The 26,596-nt window shown below is 53.4% G+C and overlaps 1 protein-coding gene across 2 annotated transcripts in view; it reads right to left on the bottom strand.

Annotated features, from left to right (window-relative positions):
- Window positions 1-26,596, bottom strand: part of MID2 (midline 2) — a 160,659-nt gene that overhangs the window by 54,033 nt on the left and 80,030 nt on the right. For both annotated transcript variants that reach the window (XM_089781689.1, XM_075896588.2), the window contains exon 3: window positions 3,691-3,786. In XM_089781689.1, the coding sequence (XP_089637815.1) occupies window positions 3,691-3,786 (96 nt within the window). The remainder of the gene's footprint in view (window positions 1-3,690; window positions 3,787-26,596) is intronic.

The raw sequence follows: 26,596 nt of genomic DNA on the forward strand, positions 1-26,596 counted from the left end.
AGGGTGGGAGTAGCAGGGTCCTGTTCCTCACTGGGACGCATGGTGATCTTTGGTTTTCCTCTGTATCCTCCACACAAAGCATTTTCTAAGGGCTGCTGGCCTGCCTCGAAAGCGGCTACTGGGCTACAGAAGCCAGCCCATGGGTTTCCGACAGCCCAGGGAGGGTGCAGTTTCACAAGCCCGTTTTCAGAGGGGAGGGAGAAAAGAGGAAGGAAACAATTTAGGCAGGATGGAAACCAATCAGCATGTAGAGAATGCAGGCGGGGGAAGGGGGGACACTTTCGCATGTCCTGTTGTTTCTTTCTTGGAAATGTCTGTATTCCATGACCTTGACAGCGGCTCTGCCAGCGCTCAGCAGTCTGGCCTAGTGTCAGCCAGCCCCGAAGGCACAGGAGAGTCCTGGAACAAACATCCCAGAGCAGCCTTACCAGAGGCACTCAGCACCGCCAATTAATCCTCAGTCAGCTCCCAAACTCTCCTGCGTCGCCGTGCCGGACACGCTGCCTGCCAGCGGAGTCGGAGAGGGGAGAGGCGATGCGTTAGGAATGGAACTGCCAAGTCGTGCCAGACGGCGACCCATCCGGCAGTCAGGACAGAGCCCCCCCGGGCCATTTCCTTGGGTTTGACCAGACCTCCTTGCACTAGGATTTGCCAACGTTCTATTTCAGAAACCTGGATCTCCTTGCCCCGCCCCTTCCCTCGATGCCCCGCCCCTGGTTAACCATTAAGGGTGATGCTTCCTGGGTAACCAGCCACCGTTCCCTTCCCCAATTGGGATGCAGCATGCAGAGACAAGGCCAGGCTGGAATAGATGCTCGCTCACCCCTGCATTGTCAGCATGCTGCCCAAACACCCAGGGCTTGTCCTCGCGCAGGAGCAGGCTGCACTCCCGTTTCCACTGCCACCGCCCTAAGTCAGCCTTCTCCGGCCTTTCCAAGGGCCCGCTTGGTTGTGTGGGGCTGCTTGGCCGGAGCCGATGCTTTCCCGTTTCTCTCACAGGGTTCCAGGAGATTTGCAAAGGGGCCTGGTGACGTGCCCATCACGGGGGCCAGCTGCCAGCCTCTCCGGGGTGAGCGTCAGCAGCTGGAACAGGACGGCCGCAGAAAGGCAGAGGAAACGGCCTGTTGCAAAGGTCTCTCCTGAGCGCGGAGCCATCTCCCCGTCCCCAGCGAAGGACGTTCTCCTCCGCTTTGCGTGGCAACATTCTAGCTACTCTGCACCCAGACTCCTCCCGCGCTGATGCCTCCGTTGCATCTGTACCCTCGGCAAGTGCCGTCTGCCCTCTCTCTGGAAGCAGGGCCAGCTCCAGTCGAAACCCATCTCGCTTTGACAGGCCACTGGCCTTGCTTCTACCCCGCCCGTCTCACCACCTGCAACCTCGACCCCTTTGTACGTCATGGCCTTGCGAGCACTGCCAGGGATCACTCCCCCACTGCCCCGGCGTCTCCAAGCTGCCCAGTCATTGGCCTTCACCTCTCTTTTGCCAGGCCCGGCGCGCCAGCTCTCCCTCACGTCCAAGTGCCAGCAGGCGCGCTCCGAGCACAGCCAGAGAACGCCAGCCAGCTTGCAAAGTGAGCACTCGCAAGCGGAGAGATGCCAGATTTCAGGTTTCCTGTGCAGCCGTGATTCTGCCCCCTGTGCATCTGAATGGTGATCTGTCTTTGATTACATTCTCACCTACTATCTTTCCACCTGCCTCGTTCAGTGCACAGACTAGGTGTTGCTCACTCAACGAGCAGCTATTCAATATCTCGCGCTACCCTCATTCCTCAAGGTGCTACCCAGCCTTAATCTTGTGCACTCGATTCAAACTCTGCTGTGGAGACAGAATTCTCAATTTCCTGCGGCACTCGTCATTCCCAGATCCAAGTGCTTCCAAATAGTCATTCATTTTGCTTCCTGGCGCTCCCGTAAAAGGAATGGTGATAACCCATAACAACAGAACTAGGGGTCACCAAATGAAATTCATAGAGAGCAGGTTTCAAACATACAGAAGGAAGGTTTTCTTCACTCAGCACACAGTCAACTTGTGGAACTCCTTGCCAGAGGATGTGGGGAAGACCAGGACTAACAGGGTTCAAAAAGAACTAGGTAAATTCATGGAGGTTAGGTCCATTGACACTTATTAGCCAGGATGGGCAGGGAGGGTGTCCCTGGCCTGTTTGAAGCAAGGAATGGGTAGCAAAGGATGAATCACTTGATGATTCCCTGTTTTGTTCATTCCCTCTGGGGCCCTGGCACTGGCTCTGTGGGCAGACAGGGCCCTGGGCTGGACCTTTGGTCGACCCAGTCTGGCTGTTTTTATGTTCTTAGCCTCTTGCAGAGCCGGGGCTGAAGCCCACATTCACAGGAAGCTTCGTTACAGACCGGGAACACACAATGAGAAAGCTAGGGCTGGATTTCTGAGCTCATGTAGCCTCATGCAGCACTTTGTCCGCTCAGAGCCCAGCTCGTACTGACTTCAGTTGTAGCTGGGAGCGCTCAACGCTTCTGCAAATCAGGCCCCAGGGTCTCCAGCCAGGCAGCTGGAAAACGAGGAACACGCAGTTAGCGACTCCCCGTGACAAGTCTGGTTTCGGTGACTCGCCCGGAGTCTGGGACAAAACCAGGGACAGAATCCACTTCTCCGAACCCTGCCCCCCGAGCCTGCAGCTTTGGGGGGCCTGGCGCTGCCCCATGGTGGCACTGGGCCGGCGCACTCGCTCTGCTGCGGTCTGCGGAGGTGGAGGGGTGGTGAGTCCCAAAGCCGCTTGCTCGAGGGATGGGGGGAGGGTCAGACTGGTAAAGTTTGGAACCCACTTCCTAAGTGACCGATCCCAATTCAGCACCGGGATCTGTGGGATCATGTCCCACTCAACACCCCCCGACCCTCAGCGGCACCCCTTGTGGCCCGGCCCTGACCAGGCGTCTGTAACCAGTTAGCAGCACAGACCCCGCAGGCGCCCCCAAGCGGCACAGGCTGGGGGTGTCGTCACAGCGGCACTGGCAGCCCAAGCCCAGCCCAGAATTCCTCCTACTTCTCCCCGAGTCGGAGCCCACATGTGGGGCACAGCGAGTGCCCCGCTGCAATGCCGGTGTGCGCACACGCATCCCCCCCCCCCCCGGATGGGGATACGTTCCCACTGCGACCATCTCCGCTACCTCATCTCATCATCACTTGCTGCCCTCCAGCCCCTGCGGCTGGGGAGACGGCCTGTCCAGTTCTCACTGCCTCCGGGTTCTCCCACAGAGCAGTTGTAGTTAGTGCACGAGCCACTCCCGTTTGCCCTTCCCCGAACAAGCGCACCTTCTCCTGTACACTGCCGCAGACACGCGGCTCCGGGCCAGGAGCTGTCAATGGCCCCGAGAGAGCGAGGCGTCCACAGTGGCCAGGCCATGCTCAGTGACCGTCCACCTCCCAACGCTGCCCTGGGAACCATCTCAATCAGTGGGAGGGTGCTATGCAACCGCCTCCGCCGGCCGGTGTCACCCCATGTATTTACCAGCCGCCTGTGCAGCTTAGACTGAAATGAATCAAGCGACGGGTCTGCCATTGCTCGGGAAACTGTTCCACAGTCTCTCTCATCTCACCGCCGGGGCTTTCCCCACATGGCCTCTGGCCAAACTTCACCCACTACCCCGCATCGCCACCCAACAGAACCCCTCTGCCCCATCACGGACCCTGCTCTCCGCGGCACTGGCCCCACCTACCTCCACCTGCTGGCAGATCTGTATCAGCTTGGCCATCTGGTTTTCTAGTTCGCTGTTGCGTTTCACCAGGTTGGTGAGGTTCGTCTCCAGGGTTTGCTGCCGGCACAGAAACGGGAAGGAAGAAAGGAAAAAAGAGAGAGACAGCATCAGCATAGCTCGACACCAGCCCCACCGAATAAGGACACATCAGAACATTTGCCATCAGACTGGAGAAAACACAACCCGCACGCACACATTAATTACTTCGGGCAACGATGCTTCCTGTGGAAGAAGCAGGCAGAAAAACCTGCTTGTAAGCCAAAACTAATGTTGTTTCGCTATCCCTGGCTGACAACTACAGTAACTTTACAGTGGCTAGCAGGCAGTACCGGGTGGGCAATGCAGCCTGCATCTGCAGGTCACCAGCAAAGAGAAGGGATGTGTCGTCTCCGCTACTTTATTGATTTACTATCAGACCTGGAGGTTTGGTTTTTAACTCTTTTCTTTTTGTCTTTTCCTGTATGAAATGGAGTTTGACTCCCGTCTTCCCTGGAAAACTCTGCGCAACAGGCGCACTAGTAGGATTATGCCAACTCTTGCCATGTCCCCCTGATGTTGGGGCATTTCTAAAAGCCTCGGCTCTGGGAGTCATGGGATTCTGTGTGGATACAGACACTTCTAACCGCTGCGGGCTGCAGAGCAAAGCTGAGACATGTGATGCCGACAGGCTCAAATACCAGAAGGCCGGTTAAAAAACACCATTTCAAAGAAAGTCATGATTTTTGAGGATCTGGCAATTGGGATCGGCAGCTCTGTTATGACATGACAAGATGCCGAGCATGGGGAAATGGATTTTAAAAACACTGCACTCATGCACACAGTGGCAGCATGCGACTCTGATGTCTAGAGTACACACCTAGATGAGAAGTTCTTGCTAATGATACAATTCCCCGTTTTCCCTCCCCTCCACATGCAGGCAGAGGAATCTCACATGCTATCAAACAATCCGTCAGCAAAATCCAGACAGACCAGACTTAGCATTCCTCATATTTCTAAACTGAAACCCATAAAAACACACTCCTGGTCTTTCTTCCTGTAACAGAGCTACGCTCACTAGGCTTGGCAGAATTTGATTTCCATTTTTTATAATTTTGATAGATGTTTATTTTTAAACATTTTTTCTATTTTTATTGATTTACAGTCTCACAGTTGTGGGAGGTTATGACAGTGGCAGAGAAGGGAGGTCAGATAATTATTGCTTAGTAACTTTAGGCTGCTGAGATTAAAAACCTAAAGCTTCATAACCATTAAAACACAAAGTGTCAACATCAGGTGACAAACCATTCAAAAAGAAATATGCTTAAATCAAACACTAATAAGTTCCCAAGCACCATTTTTCTTACTTACAGGATAGAATAGAGGTCTATAAAATCATGACTGGTGTGGAAAAAGCGAATAAGGAAAAGTTATTTACTTATTCCCACAATATAAGAACTAGGGGTCACCAAGTGAAATTAATAGGCAGCAGGTTTAAAAGAAACAAAAGGAAGTTTTTCTTCACTCAGCACACTGTCAACCTGTGGAACTCCTTGCCAGAGGATGTGGTGAAGGCCAGGACTTTAACAGGGTTCAAAAAAGAGCCAGATAGATTCATGGAGGTTAGGTCCATCAATGGCTGTGAGCCAGGATGCGTAGGAATGGTGTCCCTAGCCTCTGTTAGCCTGCAAATGGAGGAATCACGTGAGGATTCCCTGTTCTGTTCCCTCCCTCTGGGGCACCTGGCATTGGCCACAGAGGGCAGACAGGGCGCTGGGCTGGACGGACTTTGGTCTGACCCAGTCTGGTCACTCTCATGTTCTTACTTTGCCTATCTGTAAACTTTGCTTATTATCTACTAAAATATTCTCCCCTGCACTGTCAGGTGTGTGTACAGTGAAACTGAGACTTATCAGTGTTTACGGTTAAGAATCCAATCCTTCCAAGCCTGCATCAAGGCTACTCCGGTAAAGACAGAGCATGGAATGCTGGGATTTGTAGTCTTCACCTCAGTGGCTTTCAGGAGATGAGGGAGACGGCCCATGTGCTGACTGAGCAAAGAGCAAGGGCTGCTGCTAAGCTACCGCTGCATCCTTAGCCGGGCAGCCAGCTCTGAGCAGCACAAGATAGGACGGTGCATCCAGCGCTCAGGCGGGGAGCCCGTCTGATGTGAATACATGGCTTTCCAGCCTCTCTCCTCCTCTGTCAGTTACAGAGATAAAAGGCTCCTGGGAGAAAAGTTGTGGTCTCAGCAACATCACTACAAGCTGCCTTCATTTCCGTTCCTGGTCCCCCCTGGACTCGTGTTTTGTTCTCGGCAAATACAACGTAATAAGGGAAAGCCGGATTCCAAATCAAAGCAGACAGAGATTCCCCAGAGACTGTTTATTTTGATGGCTGTGCCGACATTTTGACTGATCGCTTTGGATTCCCTGGACATCCCACTGTAAGCTCCTTCAGGCCCTTTAATCCTCTCGCATTTCTAAAGAGCTGGAGTTCAACATTTTCAGAGTGCGCACATACGGGGAGGGGACTGATTCCTGGCCAGCACCTTGACGCCCTTTTATGGAAGCTGCTGCGTCAAGGGACGGAACTCAGCGGGGCGACAGGAAACCCCGATGTTGGCTCTTATTTGACTAACTGACAGGGTGGGTCTGAAAGCCGAGGGGAACCCGTCCAAAGCGGGGCCGGCGAACAGGAGGAAGAGCTGACGACGCCCTCGCTTCCAAACTTGGAGAGAGAAAATGCAGGTTGGCAGATGGGTAAGGACAACACACTTTGATCTTAACGCTCTGTGAAGTGTTACGCGGCGGCGCGGCTCCCCCACCCAATGGAGATGCAGCACTGCAGAAGCCTTAGAGCTCCTAGCCAAGCAGTGCACCTAGGCCAATTGGACTTTCCTCTCCTGTCTAGCCAGTCAGAAATAACATCAGAACAGCTACACTGGGTCAGACCAAAGGCCCGTTCAGCCCAGTGTCCTGTGTTCTGACAGTGGCCAGTGCCAGGTGTCCCAGAGGGAGGGAACAGAACAGGGAATCCTCACGTGATCCCTCCCCTGTTGCCCATTCCCAGCCCCTGACACACAGAGGCCAGGGACACCATCCCTGCCCTTCCTGGCTAACAGCCATTGATGGACCTACCCTCCATGGATTTATCTAGCTCTTTTTTGAAGCCTGTTAAAGTCCTGGCCTTCATGACAGCCTCTGGCAAGGAGTTCCACAGGTTGACTGTGCACTGCGTGAAGAAAAACTTCCTTTGGTTTGTTTTAAACCTGTTCATTTCATTGGGTGATCCCTAGTTCTTGTGTTATGGGAACAAGTCAATAACTTTTCCTTATTCATTGTCTCCACACCTGTAATGATTGTATAGCCCTAGCCCCACTGAGTCTCCTCTTTCCTAAGATGAGAAGTCCCAGTCTTTTTAATCTCTCTTCACACGGTAACCCTTCCAAGCCCCTCATCATTTTTGTTGCCATTTTCTGAAGGTTTTCCAATGCCGAGATCTCTTTTTCGAGATGAGGTGACCACATCCATACACCACATTCAATATAAATACAAACCCCACCCCCACTGTGCCATTGCAAACCCCCAAAGCACGGAAATGAAAAGACTGCAACAATTCAGCGCACGCACCACCCACAGCTGTCACTGTTAGTTTGTTCTGCCGTTGCCTCTGGCCGGCCATAGTGCAAGGCACTGTACAAACAGAGAACAAAAAGGAAGTGGTGTAAATCTGCAGCAAATCCACTGGCTCTGAATTGACCCTAATGAAGGGCAAAAGTCAGCCCCCGATCTCTCCCCAGGGACCTCGTGACTCACTAGATGAAGGCGTAGTCAAATCTCTGAAGGAGCATTATCAATCTTAGAGCAAAAGAAAAAAGTCACTTGTGGCTAACCACAAGTAGAAGGCTTTGTGTGGAACATGAACCGAGGCAGTCTGCAATCAGGCTTGCCTTGCTACCTATTATGTTAAATGCTGGTTTGCTGCCACCCCAGCCCTGGCGTGCCAGTTGATGCAACATTTATGGCGAAGAACGCAATCGACCAGGCAAGGGAGAGAGCCCATTCGAAACCACTTCAATATCTGTGGACACACAGTGGACTTGTGCTTTCGGATATCAATAATTTAAGTGACAGCACATTTCCATTAAAATACGCGATTCCACTAAGAGAAAATGTTTATAACAAAGTGCTCACAACCTGTTGCCATACTGGGCTCGAAAACGATACCCTATTAATATTTGAAACGTCAGCGCCGAGAAAGAGTCCCTGTGGTGTTTTATTCATAGTGGGTGTGGAACGGCGCCCATTAGCTTCCAGCAAGACCCCACTAGTCCCATAAACAAGGGCTCCCTCTGCATACACATGTAATTCCGGGGCTGATTAGCCGAGGGAACGTGAATCACAGTCGTAAAATACTGGCAAATCATTCATTCCTGAAACCCACGGGCTCCTAAAATATTCAGCGCTCATTTGGATTCCTGCGAGTTGCTAGCCAACGGCTGATAAAGCGAAACACAGAAATAGGGTTGAAAAACGACCCAGGACTCATGCTGCTTTCATGAAGCTGAAGAGGCTGCGTAAAACAAGCCTGCCTTGTAACGAAAAGCCGGCTGCTCACCGTGTTTGCCTCTGTTTTCTCACAGCTTAATATTATTAAACATAATTTGAGCAAAGCCCTGAGCATTTAACAATTAGCAATTATCATTCTCTTGGCTGCACTGGAGTTTCTGAGCTGAAATGGGAGTCGATCGGCTTTGCTATTTGAAGGCTGCCGAGGAGGGGCAGTTCAGATGGGCCAAGTGAGTTTCCAGTGACATCCTTCATTACAGGAAATTCTCACCAGAAGCTACAGCTCTTGCCTTCTCAGCCAGGTAGCCAGGTTAACCCATGCAGCCCCAAGGCAGGGTTGGTACACCCCATCACAGGATTAAACCCCAACCCCATCCAACACGTCACAGGACTCCAGTGCGGGCACAGGCCTAGATCAACACAAGGACTGTGCAGCCAACTTTTTTTTTTTTTAACACAACACTTCAGAAGCAGCAGGCACTTAACCATCTTGGGCCTCACTATGCCAGGCACTGGGCAAACACATCCCCGAGAGATTAGCTTCTAAAGACAAGACAAAAGAGGCGGAGCAGACGGGAGAGAGCATCATGATCCTACAGCGTGAGCAAGTCTTAGCCAATGGGGGCAGCAATCACAACTCCTGCTGAACACTAACAAGCCCAGTCTGGTCGTAGTTAGCTGCTCCCTCCATGGAAAATGCCAGACCCAGAGAATTTAAAATCTTGGCGCTGCTAAGAGAAGTGCTTTGGCTGACCTCCGCTTTCCAAGCGCGCATCAGAAGAAAGGCCCCAGGAGCACTGAGGGAGAGGTTCATTGGCTGCGCTAGATGCGTCCATCCCTGATGCAGTGTTTAAAAATCAACCCCTCTCCCTGCCCCCAGGCTGTTTTAGCAAAATTAGTTAGGCAAAAAACGAGTGCAGAAGAGCCCCATTTACTCCGGTTTTGTATCTTCATGAAAAAAATCGCCTTCGCTACTAGAGCAAGGCAAGGAACGGCAATTTGGTCTGCCAAAAAAATCTCTTGTGTGTGGCTCACAGGCTATGACACTAATGCATTTTAAGTCACTTTTAAAGCAAAATAATGTGGGTAAGAGCTGAAATAAAATACCAGCTTTCAGCGGTGAAATCACCCTAAATAGCAGATTTGACCTAGAAAATCAAAAAATGTGTTCTGGCCAAGTTAGGAACGTGCTTATAATTGAGCTCAGTATAGTCTGGAGAGGAAGCGAAGAGCCAAGCGCAGACAGACTCTGATAATTATCCCATCAGTTAGAGGAAAGCCCCAGCCATGACAGGGTCGCATGTTTATCATGCCATCTTTTACTGCTCCGCCTGGTGAGCAGGAGGTCACTGGCGACACCGCTGCCCTGGGGAGGGCATTCACACCCCCACCCTTCTCTCCAGTCACATCTGAGCCACTGCCGTTAATCAAGTCATTGTGTCTCCCGTGCTGGTTTGATGCATGTGTGTCCCGAAGAGACGACCCTTTCTCCGGGAGGCTGGAGCGAAAACACTGGCTCCTCCCGGGTCTTTGTCCCCGGGGTTGGTTCTAAACGCCGGAGCAGCCGCACAGCCCAACAAGACGGCATTGTGCAGGTTTTCTTCCTCGCCTCAAGCAGCTGAAAGCGCAGCAGGCTCTGTTAACCCTTTGCCAGGGGAGAAATCCCTGAGCGGTCTCTTTCAGCAGACACAGACCGTCCACGTTTCTCCCGCACCAGAAACAACTGGCCACGTTGCTAAGCACTGGACTCTGCGGAGATGTGAATCTGCTAAAACCAGCAAGTCCGAGCCATGTGTGAGCTGCTTTCCGGTAGCCCTTGCCACGCCGATACGCCGGCACGCATCTGTCCGCCCGCTCGGAGCCGTTAGCGGCCTGCATGGCTGCAGTGCTTTGCCACAGGAGGTGCCTTTGAGTCCTGTCGTTGGGTTTGAAAATGCCCAGACTCCCTGAAACCACAGGTTCAGCTTCGGACACATGGGGTCTGTGGCACCATGTTGACAAGCGCGGCCCTACCCATGGAAGAGGCAGACGCGGTGCCTTGGCCAAGAAGCCTTTACCCACCCATCACGCTGGACTTGCTCTCATGACTGCTGCCCTCCTCCCCAGAGGCAGCTGCATTTCAGGAGCACTGTGTGTATGCACTGCACTGTGTGACACCCCGAAGGATGCACCGCGTCGCCCACCCCGTTCTGCATCCTGCAGGGAGGAAGATGAGCCATTCCCTGGCCTGCCTAAGCACTAAGGTGGCTAACTCGGCCAGGCCTGGGCCCAGGGGCTTCAGAACAAGCGGGCCAGGCCCTCCCACTTTTCCCCGCCATTGAGGGCAGCAATGGGGGAGAAGAGGCAGCATGGGGGCGAGGCCCCAGTTTGGGGACCATTGCCTCCCCTTTAAGGGACAGTCTGCTGCTCCTGCCTGCCCTCCCACGTCCCCATCCCGCACTATTCCCGCCCATTCACACTGCCGGGAGAGAAGAATGGGACCCTGGAGTCCAGACCCACCACCCTTCAGACACCCAGGAGAAAATTCCCGTGGGATGAGTCTGCAGGAAGGAGCGGATCTAAGTGCCTTTAGATTCAGCATTTCAAAGCAGGTTGAATTACCACATGCTGCAGCTAATGCCTGCCTGGAAATGTAAATAAAACACCAACACCAAACACGGCTAATTGAATGCAAAAAATGCAGCGGAGTTTGTTGTCCCCCTGGATAATTAGCACATATTGGATTTCAGTCTTCTTGGTGCTTTTCAAGCATTTTCTCTTGGACAAAATGAATCCTCCTTTCTATAACTCATCCCTGCCACCCCCGATCATTGCAAATAAATATCCTGTGTCACACAAGATGATAAAACATTCGCCGAAATGCAAATTTCCTCTCCCCCCTCCTTTGTGAAAAGCCAAAGAAACCAGCGGCACGGCCATGTGACAGCCATGTCAGGTTCACCACTGGGCAATTATGTCATTAACCAGCAGGATCCCAAAGTGGCCTAATGAGATCAGATGGGTCTGCCCAGAAGTTTACTCAACCACCCAAACTGCGATGCATTTATTTACTCCTTCCTGCCACGGTAGCTGTGCACTGCATGCCAACGTCACCCACCTCCTCACTCGCTCCCGCTTCACACTTGTCTAATTCGCAGGCTTCTTTTGTCCCCACCTCCTCCACCATCACACATTAGCAGGGGGAGAAAATGACATATTGATCTTGGATTCAATCTGAGCTTCACGGGCATGGGGCCAATTTGATCTGGCCTCATTTCTTAGTCAGATTTCCAGCATCTTGGCAAACTGCCGTCTGGACAGCTATGACAACTCCTCTAATGTGTTCCCAGTTGTGACTAATTCCAAGTCGTATTTGGTTGCACTGTTTTGTGACTAGCTGCTGCAGTGTGCATATTAGCATCTGTAGGTGCTAAAGAAAATACCTGGCTGTAGCAATCCACCAGCTAGGGCATCGGAAGATTGATTATTATTACTCTTTAACCGCTGTGCTGTTTTGGCTGCTGCAGGCCCAGTCAAACGCCCACTGCTGCCAGCTGAGCAGAGAATCACAGTGGCCAGCAAAGGCCCATGCCCAGATCTTGACAGGGGTCAGGGATTTGCTGTCTAGTCTGGCTTTAAGAGAAGTGTCCCCTTGGGGAGGAAGTGGATGCCTAGCATCCTGGTGTGCCCAGAACAGCCGAGACTGTCAGGGAAACAAAGCTAATTTGACAGAGCCTGCGAGACTCACCACTCAGCCCAGGTGTGGCTTGTGGCCAGCAGCATGTCACTTGAAAACCCACAGCCGCCACATGCACGTGCTCCAGAGAGGCCCCCCCAGCCCACACGGGCAGGGAGTTCTGCCAAAAGCTTATTCTTGGCATTTAGAGACCCTGTTTTCTCTAGGCCAACCGATGAGGCCTGCCCTCTGGCACCCTGTTCTTCTCCTTGAGAGGGGTGTCCTCCAGGCCCCTCCCCCTCGGAAAACGTCTCATCCTCCACACTAACCGCCGCTGGCCGTGCTGCTCGGGACTCAGCTTACGGCAGGTAATTCTCTCCGTGGTCCCCACGGGCCTTGGCTCGACATCAAAGCAGGAGTTTTCCGTGGAGCCAAAGCGAAGCTACGGCCGTGGCAGGAAAGGGAGTGCGCTGTGCCTGGCTCGCTCACACGAACACGCAGGCCACGCCGCATGCCCGCCTCAGAGCCTCACAACGGAGGCAAAGGGCAGGGGCCGACCGGATTCCGAGGATTTGGAAACTCTCCTTCCAATGTACGGTGAGCACCTGGGACTTCACAGCAGGGGAGCTGATGGATTGCTGGGCCCCTGGGAATGGGGGGGGGGGGGGCGCAGCTCTGTGCCCCTGGAAGGGGTGAGGTCTTGGGCAGACGGGGCAGGGCTGGGGGGGCAACTCTCAGCGCCACCCTCAGAGCCGGCTGGAGAGCACCCCGGGGCTCTCCCCCAGTAATTCTACACGGTGCAGGCTTCGCATTGGTCTCCGGCCCTAGGCACGGTGCAAGCCGCACCTCCACGTGGCCTGCCCGGGCCCTGCTTCGGCTAAGCTCGCGTTTCTACCAGCACTTCCTTGCCGGAGAGCCTGGCCCTGCCATTCCCGCCATACCCACCAGCCCAGAGGCATCCTGCTATCTCACTGCCCCAGCATCCCCCCGCCGGACACCTCACTGACATCCCCCATCGATCGCGCAGTAAACGACAGCTCCATTAACTCGGCACAGCTGGCTGAATTACAAAAGAGCGTCTCGGAAGCATGCAGCTCCAATTGGTTCGTAATGAGGAGTCATCTGGCCCTGACGCGCAAACGAGTTAATAATGAAGAGGCCATAGCAAAGGCCTCCCTCCCTCCTGAATATGGAAAGGACGAGAGACCGTGAGAAGCCCCTGACCGGAGAGTCCCCTCAGCATTCTGAACACCCGTCTACCTTCTCGGGGTGGGCTTGAAGGAACCACGTCCCCATCACAATCACCCCTTCCCCAGGATTTTTTGAAAAGCAGATACTCTCCAGGGGTTCATGTCCCAGGTTCCCGCCCTCCCAGGAAACAAACAAACTAACTAACTGACACACACACACACTCTAATAGTACAGTGGGAAATTCTAATCTGGAACGCTTTTCTACATTCTGGTCATGTGGTCTCAGAAGTGACATAGCAGAAACATCTGCTGGACTCCGTGTTTAGCTGTGACACTAACTGCGTCTGCTCCCCAGGCCCGAAGAACACCGTGTCTGTCTCTCTCACCAACAGAAGCCGGTCCAAGAAAAAATATCACCTCACCCCCCTTGTCTCTCCAACAGCCAGAAGCAGGCAGGACTCGGGGGGGGGGAGCTTGAAAATGGCTGTCTGCACGAGAAAGTTTTACCAGATCCAGAAGAACAGCTGCACAGAGAGTTATTCTGCTATTGTCCCGTGTGGGGCCATGCTTCTTCTAACATGAGAGTGGCGCTTTCGGGGGGATTTGTTGAAACCCCTTCCCAAGTGACACCGGCCGTTCTGAAAGACGAAGGCCTACATGGGGATTATACTCGGGTGAGTATCCATTTAAATAGATCCCATGTTATATGGGGTGGGATGTTCTACGTAGACGAGGCTTTAGAGGTCAGGAGAGGGTCACTGCGAGGCAGAACTGAAACGAACGATACCCTTAGTGTAAACGACCAAATGGGAACATAACAGAGGGAGCTGATCAGCAGCTATTAAATCATGGCCTTCTATTTATCCCTCCTCAGAAAGTCAGGGGAAAGTCAGCGAGACTGAAAGGCAATACAGTAAAGCTGATAAAGAGGAGATAGTTTATTATTTCTGATTTGCCTACAGTCGTTCATCAACAGCTTTAAAATATTTGAGACATATAAATCTCCATGCTTCAAGACACTATCAACCTGAGGTCAGGAAGGAACTCATCCCCAGTAGCAGTCGATACCATAACTAGATATCTTACCCAGTATTCAGCACTGGCTGGGTGCACCTTTTGTCTGACCAGTCTGGCATTTTTTACATTCCTAGCTTTAATTTTTGCCGTATCTGGAAATAGACTAGGGTTTCATTTCCCAAACCTGATCCATTCTCTATTTGTTGTAGCTTTAATGGCAGGTGTTCAGTGAACAAGTACATCCTAAAAAACATGCCCAAGGAAGCAGTGGGAAAGCTGCCCGTGACATTTTAACTCCCTGACCATTGAGTGGTTAATCATGTAACCATAACAATCTAGCAAACCAATTATGAAGGTTGTTTTCTCCTCCCTCATCCTAATCGCACTGTGGGACTGTTATGTTTTCACATTCAGAGGACAAGGAGAGAAATCTGTCAGTTTGCTAGGAACGCAGATGCATTAAACTGGAAAAACAACAAATTGATCATCTTCCCTGATAACTATCTGGAAGTTGCAACAGAACAAGCTAATTTCACCCCTACAAGATACCTCTGCAGATTCCCAGATTGGAGATACAGGGCTTTGTACACGGCAGGTTCCCTCCCATCATACCGCTGAGCATTCTAAAGACATCTAAGATGGCTACGTAGTTTCCGCATACAGCCTCCCAACTTCCAGTAGCCATCAACACGAACTAACTCAGACCAGTGCTTCTTTCATCCAAAGAACCAGCCTCTGAAAGGGGCAGACCGGAGAGCCACAGTTTTAAAGGTATGTAGGTGTTCTACAAGTACAGACAAGTTCCTATTAGATGCCTATTTGCATCTTTACTGCCTAAATACTATCACAGACATTTTCTGCCGGCCCATGATTTCATAACCCAGCAAGCATCATTTGTCAAAAGCTTTTTTTGTATTCCTCTCTTGAAATTGGAGAGCAGAATGATGTGATGCAGGAAGGAATACTATTAGTATACTTATTTCGGTTTCATGATTACATGATTAACCGCCTGGCCCTTGCGACACCTTCTTCAGTAAAGTTGTAATGAGTAAGGATATAAATCCACACTGGCTTATGTAGGGTTTTGTCAGCATTTTAAACAGAGTTTGACAGCTGAAGAGTCTGCCTCATGCATTCTAAGAAAGCCTGAAATCATTCAGTGGACCATATGCAATATGAAATCCCAGTGCATGGTTGAAATATTTGACAGCTTCTCCAGCAGCCTAATGATATCATTCAAAGGACCCAATTTTGAAAACCAAGAAAGAAATGTGGGTGACAGTTTAGGTAAAATCACCGTAGCCCTTAATAACAGCCTTCTTTCTATTTGGGGGGATGAAAAGCTAAAATCAAACGGATATTCATGCCACAGGAAATTCTGAAATTCACTGGAGTTAAATTCACTGGAGATGTGTGTGTGCAGGGAATGAACATCTGGTCTCCATTACAAGGTCCTTCAAGATTATCACCAGATCAAGAATGGTTTTACCAGTGACTTATTGTCTCATTCACTCTCTAAATGTTGCATCTCCAAACTTAGCTATCTGATGAAAAAATCAGAGATAAAAAGGTAATGAAATATTTCAAGGCGGATACATGCAATATCCATTTCTCATCTCTCCCTGGTCCGCCTGGCATATCCAGAGCTTTTCAAAAACTGAAAAGGAAATGAATAAAATTAATTAGAAGCAGAATCCTCTCCTAAACAATGGGACGGTGTTTTGAATTATAAGCACACAATTAGCATGGGAGCAAGTTAAAGCTCATGCATTTTAAATTATTACACAGAATACTCTGGTCTCCACAGAAGTTGGAAAGATGCGGCTTTTGAAGCGTCATGATAAATGCCGGCAGAGTGCTAAATTCAGGGGGAACTTCATTCCTATTATGACTCTGCCTCCAAGTTTATGTTTACTGGGCAAAAATAGTGCAGAGCATGAATTTAATCCAAAATATTAATTTACAACTAAATGTACAATTTATCTTCCTGTCTGACTCTAACTTAAAATGACCCATTCTTTGGGCCTGACCCTCTGCAGATAGGTTTGTCATTGCACAATCAGAGCCCTGACAACAGACCGAGAATTCAGAACGACCACAATAACCGAGCGGAAGCTCTATCACTTGGAAGATGAATTTATAAATTGAACTACCTGAGTACAATGTGCGCTATAGAAATTTCTTGGAGCACATTAAAAGTATGTAGAATATGGCTGGCTCCAAGCACGCCTGCTAGTTCAGAGCTGAAAAGGAGAAAGGATCCCACGTTATTCCGTGACAAATTTAATTGACACAGCCGCTCCGATTTTATTTGATTGTAGTGGGTGTTTGTATGGCTTCCAGCAGTATGGAACTTCTGATCAAATGCTGAGTTACCATTTCTGGGGTGTACGTGAACACGGACCTGGTTCTGTGGATGTTCAACTCTATTAGCAGCAGCAGCCCCCCTATACCAGGCACTTTCCCCACACTCAAGAGACGGTCCCAGCTCCGAAGAGCTCACCGTCAGAGAGAGAGGCCAGAGAATGGGAACCACAGGCCAGTTACATCCAAAGTCAACTCAGCCCCTGGCAGGCAGCAGGAGAGAGACAGGTCAGAGAGACTGGCCCGCGGGGTCAGGACGCGGTGCAGGGCAGAGGGTCACCTGGAAGAGGGTCTGGAAGTGAGCGTGTGAGAGTCTAGCGAGCGTGTGGATGAGCTTGGGAGCACTGGCAGAGCAGAGGGACGGGGACAACATGAAACGTGACAAGGGAGGAGCAGTGGGGAGGGCCAAAGAGATGTAGCGCACCGAAAACAATGGCAAGGAGTCTAAATTTGCTTGCCCATTGGGTGGGAAACCAGGGCAAAAATTCCATGGGGGGGGGAGGGTGACATGATCAGACTGACAGGCAAGGAAGAGGAGTGTAATTGAAGCAGAGGGGCCGAAAGACTCACCCGGTCCCTGGGGATAGCCTCCCCCAGGCAGCCTGAAGCAAGCTGCATGGGGCTCTGGTGGCTATTTAAAGGGCCCCGGTGCACTTGCCCCTTCCCTGCCCTGCTGTCAGGGTTGGGGCATCAGGTGCCTATTTCCCAGGGCCCCCCAGGCATGCCTGGTGGCCCCATTGGAAGCCACCATTTGTCCTCTGGGGGTGCAAAAAGACAAAGCCATTCACCCTGCAATAGCTGCTCTCTACATGCGTCCCAGACCCGTGCCTTAGCCCTTCCCAATCTGCAGGAAAGGTGGGTGGGTGTGTGTCCGTCCCTTCCTGCAGACTCCAGAAGGCTCACAAAAAGGGGGTGATGGGGAACAGACACCAAGTGCCTCCTGCTCAAGCCACCCAGCTCCCAACACGCATCAGACCAGAGCTGAAGGTTCAGCTCCCCGCCAAAGCTCCGGGGGCTCTAACAATCACTGCTCTGGCTTGACAGCTCCTGACCCAGACCCTCGCTGGAGCAACACTTCACCAGCACGCAGCTCTCGACGGGCTTCCTTTTCTCCCGGCTAGTGTCTTCTCCTGAGGGCTGGCTTGCGGCTGGAGCCGCCTGGCGTGAAGTTCCTTTGCTCTTACAGGATGCCCCTATAGCCAGATTAGCAGAGCACCTCCCTAGACCCAGCAGCGAGGGCTGGCAAGCATACAATGCCAGTGGGTACTCCAGCTCCTTGCACTGGGGCGCTCCACAACTCGGAGCCCAGGGTAGCCAGCTCCAGCAGAAACACACCCGTCCAGAAGTCGCCAGCAAAGCATGCATGGAGAAAAGTGAAGTGGGAACATTTCCAACATGCCAAACCCACAAGCAGTCCTGTGGCATCTTAAAGGCGAACAGATTTATCTGGGCATAAACTTTCCTGGGCAAAACCCACTTCGTCAGATGTTGACTCTGAAAAAGCAGCGTGCCAGGGTGCACCTGGATGCAAGTTTACTTAAATTAAAAGTGTATTTCCTTGGTTTAGCTCCTTCAGCATCTCATGATGCCAAACCCAACACAGAGTTGCCACCTTCCACCCCAGAGTTAGCGACATTTCCACAGTGGAGACCTTGCTGATCATCACCATCATGTAAAATGTGCTGTATCTAGCGAACTGGGCGCTTTATTACGGGACACTTGGCTAGATCTGGGGCCTTCAGGGCTTAGTGCGCCTCTTCAGAAAGGAGCAGCCTTTCAGAAGACTTGGTAAGAAAAAGGATACGTAGTGCCCGTCAAGTGCCTAACGCTCATTATTTGTAGGATTTCTCCAGGAGACGGCGTTTTTCCACACTCTGCTAACAGAATTCCTCTGACGAGGGGCACATGGACCAATGGCTTAGAGGAAGCTCAGAATGTCCTGGGGAAACGTCACCCAAAAAGTTACGCCACTTGGTGGCATCAGCGCGAAGGCTTCTACAAAGGGAGATGGTTTGTACAACTGGCAACGCAGCGATGAGAGACCCCGTGTTGTTCTTCCTCGCAAACAACAAACAACATTAATAGCAGGCAAGAGGAATTACCCTGGATTTTAACTGTGTTAGGAAGACATCTGTTTAGTAGCGTAGCACCTTGATAATATTAATAACGTGGGGAAACGTGGCGATATAAATAGCGAAATTCACTGTTACAAAACATCAGCATCAGCTTTCCAAAGCCAGCCTGTAAACCACCACGCTGTCTGTTAGGGGTGCAGGTGAGCGAAAATCGCAGAATGCACTGGGCTGCTTTCTTGCTCTGCTGGCTTTGTTAGCAGTGACTGCGAACAGGCGGAGAATCGCCAGCGGAGCACCGTCTGAGCGCTCTTACAGCTAACTCGGCCCCTCACGCTGTGGCTCCGCACTCGATGATTTATTCATGCAGCTCTAGCCGGAGTTGGGGCCTGGCTATCGTTGGGCTCTCCCCCCAGACTCCGGCACAGCCGCTCTGCTAATCTGGGAAGCCGTAACAAAGTAGATAATGACATGATGTGTTCTGAAACTAATGTACACTAGCGCCTTGCCTGGAGCAGCACACAACGCCAGAGAGGTCGCTTGGTAACAGGAGTCGGAGGGTCTGACTTATTCATTGCCAAGGAACTTTCCAGTTCCCATTTCAGGGCTGCCATGGGGCCAGCCTCTCCCCGACACCCCCCGGACATGGCCCCCGAAAGCAGACACGTCTGCACTGAGCTGCACAGGGAAGTCAGCTCAACAAGTGCCCGGGCAAAGCCCCAGGAAACACCCAGCCATTTTGTCCCCTCCCCGCATGGAGGCACCAGACAGGGCAGGAGACAGTATGGGCTGAGCCATGGGTTCGGGGCACTGAGCAGGGCTGGATACTGAGTCTGAATGCCATCCCCAGCAGTGTGCGTGCGAGTGGGAGAAACGATGCATTTTGCTTAGTCCAACCTTATGAAAGTTCACAAGATGAGAAGCAACGAGTTCCCGCAATACGCACGCGCACACACACACACACGCACGCACACGCACGCACGCGCACACACACACACACACCCCACTCTCTCTTTTAACACTCTGCTTGGCCAGTGGGGGGGGGGGGGGGCGCCATTTTGCTGAAGAGGAATGCTAAGTGTACGGCCGTAGGCCCATGCACGCTCCCTGGAATGAGTCAGGGAGTTTCAATGGCCAGTGACGTTCCGTCGGATTTGGGCTATTAAGTCACTTTGTGCCCCCCTCCCCCCCGTTTCTAGCCTGCTTTGGCCTCTCTCTGGGGGAGGGAAATGTCCCCAACCCGTGCCCACAAAAGGCCAGTACAGTACAGCCCCAGCGGTCCCTGGAGCACTGAGACTGCAGCTCCCCCGCGGCGGCTGGGTGGGTGGGGGCAGTAGCTAAAGCTGCCTCCCCCCCAAGAACCTGTTGGCGTGTTTGGCAGTGCTCTCTGGCAGAAGGGCCTGTCCCACCCTTCCAAAGCAGCAGCTGGGTGGGGTGTGCCCCATGGCACCCTTTCGCCCCGCCCCCAGCTCATCCGCAACACCAGCTCACAGCCAGCCCCAGCTAATCTGGGGAAACGCCGCTGGAACACAAGGGACCCCTGCTGACTGGCCATGCCTGCCCTGCCTTCCCTCCGCCCTATGAACCAAAGTGGCCACGCTTGCGGCTGAGCTGGGCCAGGGCTGAGCGCCCGCTGCTGCAAGACGGCCGCCTCCAGCCCACAGCTCAACAAACGGGGTTGCGAGAGAATGTGGTTTTGCCCTGTGCTCGAGGCAACAATGAGCCTGTTTTCCCCCCTGGGCTGCACTGGGGGAGGGGGGTTCTTTTCAGGACAGAAAGGGCATTCGCGTGCTAATTAATTAGCCAGCAGGATGTTTCCTGAGGCCCAGTCCCGCTGCCTGCAGTAGTTTGTCTTCCACCCACACCAACAGCAGAGTCAACAGCCAGGAGCGGATCCTACGGGGCTGAATCCCCCCTTGCTGGCCTCAGTCGGACGCTGGTGTGAGATCACGGCATTACGTTCCATTTACACCAGTCGGGAGGAGAGCTGAAGCAGGCCCTGGCTTCACAGTGCCTCAGTCCGCCAGGAAGGCTTGCTGGGCGGTCGGAGAGACGAGAGGGGGAGTGAAGCGGAAAACAACTGGTGGAGGCTTGAGGGGGTCTAGAGTGAAGTGCTGTGAACACAGCTAATGATTAAGCACATGCTTGAACACCCAGAAGATGGCTTGGATATTCCTGGCTCCTCCGACCTAATTCAGCCCTTGCAGCCTCGTTTGCTTTAGATTGAAATCGCTCTATTGAGTAACTTCTTGGAGGGAAATAAAGCCAAGTGCTTTTCCTTTGGATAACCTGCAGACATGAAGAGAGACGTGCTCTGAGTGGTTACCAGAAAACGTTTTGCGGATTAAGTTCTCTGAACGCCACCTGATCGGAAACCAGCAAGTGCCTCTTTATCAAACTCTGCCCTGCGCTCTGCGCCTCGGGGGAGAAAGCCAGTGACCAGAAACTCCACGCGTTCCAATGAAAAGCCGCGTTCAAATCAAATCGGGAGGGAACGGGGGGGCTGCTCTGGGCTCTCAGCCGCTGAAAGCGGCCCGGAGGCTGCCTTTGAAATCTGGATTCTAGTTAGCGCCACGCAAAGGTAAGCCGATGACAAATGGGGACGATTGAGCAGAAAATAGACTCCTGCCCTTTGGGAGACTAACCTCTCCTCAGCAGATGTCTCTGACAATGATGCTGCTTTGTTAAACTAGAGGCCCGAAGCGTCATTCCCGCTGCAGCCCGCAGAGAATGGCTAGCACGGACTCGAGGCAGGCTTGTCCAGCGGCGGGTCTGAACTGGACATTCGCTTGCCAACGTTCAGTCCAGTCAGGTCTCTTTTGGCACCAATACCCGTTGCCTGAGGTGCGGGGAGACAGCCTCACAGGGACATGGCATTCTCCGGCACAGCACGGCACAGCCCCATGGGGCAACGCCCAAGGTAGCGCTCGTCTTTACCTGTCGGATGTGCTCACCGGAGAAGATAGCAGGAAAACCAAGCTTCACGCCTAAAATGGCAGGCACAGGCCCAGCAACGGGGGTGGGAGATGCCCAGGGCCTGGCGCTGCACGATCCTCCCCCACCCCTCTGACAGAGACACAAGCTTTTGGGAAATGCAGCAAGAGTCGCTGAAGTCAGAAGCAGAGAGATGTCACCGACAACATGGGATGCTGGATTCCTGAGGGGGACTCTTGTCCCAGATCCCAGTGAGACAGGGCGCTGTGCACTTGCACAGACACGCAAGAGAACAAACAGGCCCGCCGTGGCCTTGCTGGATGGTGACACGCAGAGAGCAGGGGCTGGGTTCTCACAAGCACCTGCCACCAGCGCTCCCTGTATGATGCGCACTTGTGTAGCCTTTCAGGAGCAATTCTAAGGTTCCCAGCTGATAGCCAAGCGCCCACAGCTAGGCTAGTGTTTCTACTGGTGGTACACATGCCTCGGTGCCCATAAAAATGCATTCCGCACATGGATGGCAAAGATTAGAGGGAGCACTGGAGGCCTCACGTCCTGGAGCTTGCTGTCAAAATCCCAGTTCTCCTTCACGTACAGCTCACTGCGCACGCTACTCTGGACTCACTCCCTTTGAATCGGGGAGGAGTGCAAGCTGATCCATGTTCATCTGGGGCCGGGGCATTGATGTGCAACGACCCCCGTGACGACCGACATGCAGAAATATGTCAAAGCAAAGCCCAACAGGCAACCGGCCTGTATAGAAACCGTTTCCACTGAGAGCTCATTTCTCATGGGGTTTGTGGTTCCCATTCTGCCCTCCTCTCCCCTTGCCTCCTGGGTATTTTTGACCACATGGTACGCTCTTTGGGGCTTCACAGGAACGTACACCCTAATCATGCAGCTACAGCCCCACGAGGGAAACTGAGGATAGAGACGAAGCCGGAACAACGGCTTCGTTTGTTCTTCCCTCTTGCATCCAGTTCGTTCCATTCAACGACGCTTTGCTGGCAGGACGGCTTGCAAGCCTTGCCGAGGTGTGAAGGAAACCCAACTCGAGTGCCTCTCTAAAGCAGATACAACACACTAAGCACCTGCCCAGGATGCAGCTTCCAGTCACTATTTTTCTACCGGAAATGAAAACAAAAGCCTAGAAATGAAGCAAAAGAAGGAACCAGAAACGGCCCGGCTAAGCGCAAGGCTAAGCGCGAGATCCGCTAGGCACAGCGCTTCCTTCCTTCAGCTCAGCAACCAAGGGAAATTCCAGCCAGCGAGTCCCTCTGCAGCTGCCACGTGCGGTGCACCCACCAGCCCTCGGCACAAGAGAATGCCAAACACTGGCTCCTTTTAGCCCATTCAACAGCAGGGCTCAGATAACACCAGGCATGTTGGCAACCAGCTTTCCCAGCTCCTTCAGGGCAGCCCTCCGATGCCATGGCAACTGGCGGAGGAGACCCCCATGGATCGTACCCGGCAGGGAGTGCTACGGAATCGGACAGCTTTCCCCGAGGGCGCGCACACCACACAGGACAGCCTCTGCCGTCCCCAACCGCATTGCTCGAGCCCGTCCCCGTCCGCCACAGCAGGGCGATGCTGCTCAGGAGCCAGAACTGCCCCCGAATTTTCCTTGCTCACCTGAACTTAACACGGCCCTTTCCTGGCCCCCAGTCAATAGGGGCTGCAGCGCAACCCACCCCCGGGAGCAGAGGGGTGGGACGTGGGAACTCTCTACTGCTTAGGGACAGCCCTTCGTCACTCCCGAGTGGGGTCGCATTGCCTTTCAGGAGTTACGAAAGGTTGTCTCTAAGTGGTGGAAACAGCGCCCCCTCCTCCATCATATATCCCCCCCATCACTTATCCCCCCCCCGCCACATATCCCTCCCTCTGCCACATATCCCCCCTCCGCTGTCACATAGCCCCCCATCACATATCCCCCCTCCGCCACATATCCCCCCTGCTGTCAAATATCCCCCCTCCGTCATCACATACCCCCACCTCCGCTGTCACATAGCCCCCCATCACATATCCCCCCCCGCCATCACTTATCCCCCCTCTGCTACATATCCCCTCCGCTGTCACATAGCCCCCATCACATATCCCCCCTCCGCCACATATCCCCCCCGCTGTCAAATATCCCCCCTCCGCCATCACATACCCCCTCCTCTGCCGTCACATAGCCCCCCTCTGTCACATAGCCCCCCCTCCACCATCACATGACAGCAGCAGTCACAGTTCCCGCCTCTCCCCTGCCCTGCTCAGTGGCTCAGGCTTTCTTCCCATCTGGGTCTGGGCCTGACGGCGAATGGGGCTGGAGAACTCTCCGAGGGGGGGGGGGGAGTCTGTGGCTTTAAACGCACCGAGGAGCCCCGTGGCACCGGAGAATCGAACCGTTCACCCTAACAAGCGGGGCTTGCCGCCTGCCTTCACTCTCCAGCACAGCCCGTCCGTTGCACCGCAAGCAGGACCATGTTCCAGCTGGCACGTCAGACACGGCCGCGCTGCCAGGCAGCTGCCCTGCGCCGCTACCCTCAGCCCTGCAGCGTTCCTCCCACAAGCCTGCAGGCAGCCGCTCCCCGCCAGTCACCGGAAAGCACAAAATCTGCTGCTTGCAGCAGCACCGGCCTGGCAGAAAGAGAAAGCACTTGGGGGACGCGGGGGACCGCCCCCCCAGCTGCGGGAATGTGGTTCTCTTCACTTTGGGCTAAGAACAAGCCAGGGAAAGTTCAGCCTGAAAATGGGATTTTTCAGACGTACAGCCCTCTGAAAACAGGGTGTCGCGAGCACCAGAACCGGTGCTAAGGCAGGGCTGGGGGACCTTGTTTGGGTTGGGGGCCGCTGACCCACAGAAAAATCAGTCAGGAGCTGCTCAAAAGTGAGACGTAACCCCCCCCCCCAAAGCACTCATTGAAGCGGCCCCCAACACTGCCTGGGAGGGCCGGGCTAGTAGATTTTGTGGGGCACCCTTCGGCTCTAGGGTGGGGCCAAAATAAGGGGTTCAATGTGTGGGAGGGGGCTGCCAGGAAGCAGGCTTGCGCGGTGGGGGTTGGTGGGTCAGGGAGGGTGCAGGAGCAGGCTGGGGGTGGGAAGTCTGGGCAAGAGGTAAGATGCAGGAGCAGAGAGAGGGTACAGCAGTGGGCTGGGCGGGATGCAGGGCTGGGAGCTGGTGGAGGGCCGCCCTGAGCCTCAGGGGAGGCTTCCCGCACCCCCGTCCTAAATCAGTTTCAGCTCTCAGGGTAACGGTGCTGCAAACGAGCAGAGCCCCTGCAGTTAACACTGTCCGACAATTCCCAGTGCAAGACTCTGTCTGCTGTTGGGAACAACTTAGCCAAACCAGAACCATGGGGCTGACATTCCCCACACAGAGGGCCTGCTTCACCCTGATCCTTTTGGAAGGTTTCAGCACACGGGGTCTGTCCTTTCCAACAGCAAGACTGGAGAAAATGGCACTCGTGTCCCCGCGTTCAAAATATCCCAGTTCTTACAGGTGTTTCACTGGCGAGCTCTGCTGCTTTCATCGTTTGAAACAAGGGCTGGAAATGCGGCAGAGGAGAAGTGCCCTGGTGCTCTCAGGGCTCCTCCTGGTAACCCCTGGCAATGAAGAAGAGGACACAGCCCGCCGGATGTGCAGAAGGGGAAGACCTGAAATTAGCCACAATACACTGCAACGTCAATCCTGATTGGCCGCGATCCCCAAGCAGCCGGGACTAGCCATTCCAGGGGCACTCCAGCATGGCCTCCCTGGCGTTGGGCTGCGGCGTGCTCAGTCGCTCTCTGGAGACGGCATCAGGACAGATGGGTCCCCGAGCAGGAGAGACTCTGGAAGCTAAAATCAAAATCTCTACTGAGCCTGTGCAAAGGGCAATTCCACAGAGGCTTGTAACGGGGCCGGGTTCTCCTGGAGCCAGCACAGGGCCCAGCGCGGAGACAAAGCCTAGCACCTGCCAGATTTCACGTGCCTGCTCCCCAGCGTGGAGCCAGTGGGACTGCTGAGAGAAAAGCTCGCCAGCGTCACGCCTGGGCAAAAGTGCGGAATGCCGCCCCCTCCTCCTGGTCTCAGTTTTACAAACACGCAGAGCCCGAGGCAGACAGAAAACGTCAGCGCCGCAGAGACGTCTGGCAGAGTTATGAACGCCACAGAAACAGGGTCTGGTCGTAGGAGGCACTGGGCAGCTTCCATACTAGCCAGGCCTAGGACACAGGCAGATACCTACAAGGCCTGCGGGTGCACCATCCGCAAGCTACCGACCTCGTCGAACGTACTGATGTGTGGATCATACGGGCTGGGATCGACACAGGGATCAAAGGGGACAGCACCCCAGGGCCCGGGCTGCCACCTGCTGTTACCGTGGCAGCAGCGGCTGGAACCCTGGGCCTGTAAATTGCCGCTAGAGCCTCGTGCAGCGCAGTCTGGGCAGCACCGAGGGCTGGCTTCTGGAGTTGGGCCCCCGCCCCTCCATTGCCCAGGGCCTGGCGAAGTCTGTGGCCGGCCTTCAATACAGGGTTAACTGCTGCAGTGCAGTGGTGCAAAGCCACCGCGGGCCATTGAAGCGATGCCAATTAGTGGAGTATTAATTGGGGCGGCAGCGTCATCAATCAGCATGGCAAATGTGAAAGGGACGCAAAGGCCTGGCGGCCGGTGGATCTCTCTGTGAATCTGGAAAGGGGGGCTGGGAGCAGAAATGGGAAGCACAGAGAAGGTGTTTGCAGCAAGCGGAGGAGAGGGAGGGCTGGAATCCACAGTCCATGCGAGCGGAGTCCTCGGTCGTGGTGCTGCAGCTAGCGTTGCATAACGCGCTCGTCTGACTAGGTTTTCAAACCGTGCATGATAAAAGCGTTATGAAGAGCACTTGGTGCATGCAGGCGCCACTTTGCAAACCACAAACTCTGCTTCGTTGGAATTAAAACCAGCAGAAATTCATTTGCAGGAAAAAAAGACTCCAAAGGAATAAATAAGTAATAAACCAGTGCCCACGGATTCGTCCCCACAATCCAGATGCTACCTTCCTATTCTCTCCCTCGTTCTACTCACAGCTAGAGCCACAGATCCCTCTGCACTAATCAAAACCCCTTCCCACTACATCGCATGGGGA

The sequence above is a fragment of the Pelodiscus sinensis genome, chromosome 13 (assembly GCF_052426305.1).
Source record: "Pelodiscus sinensis isolate ZL-2025 chromosome 13, ASM5242630v1, whole genome shotgun sequence".
In the NCBI taxonomy this organism is placed as follows: Eukaryota; Metazoa; Chordata; order Testudines; family Trionychidae; genus Pelodiscus; species Pelodiscus sinensis.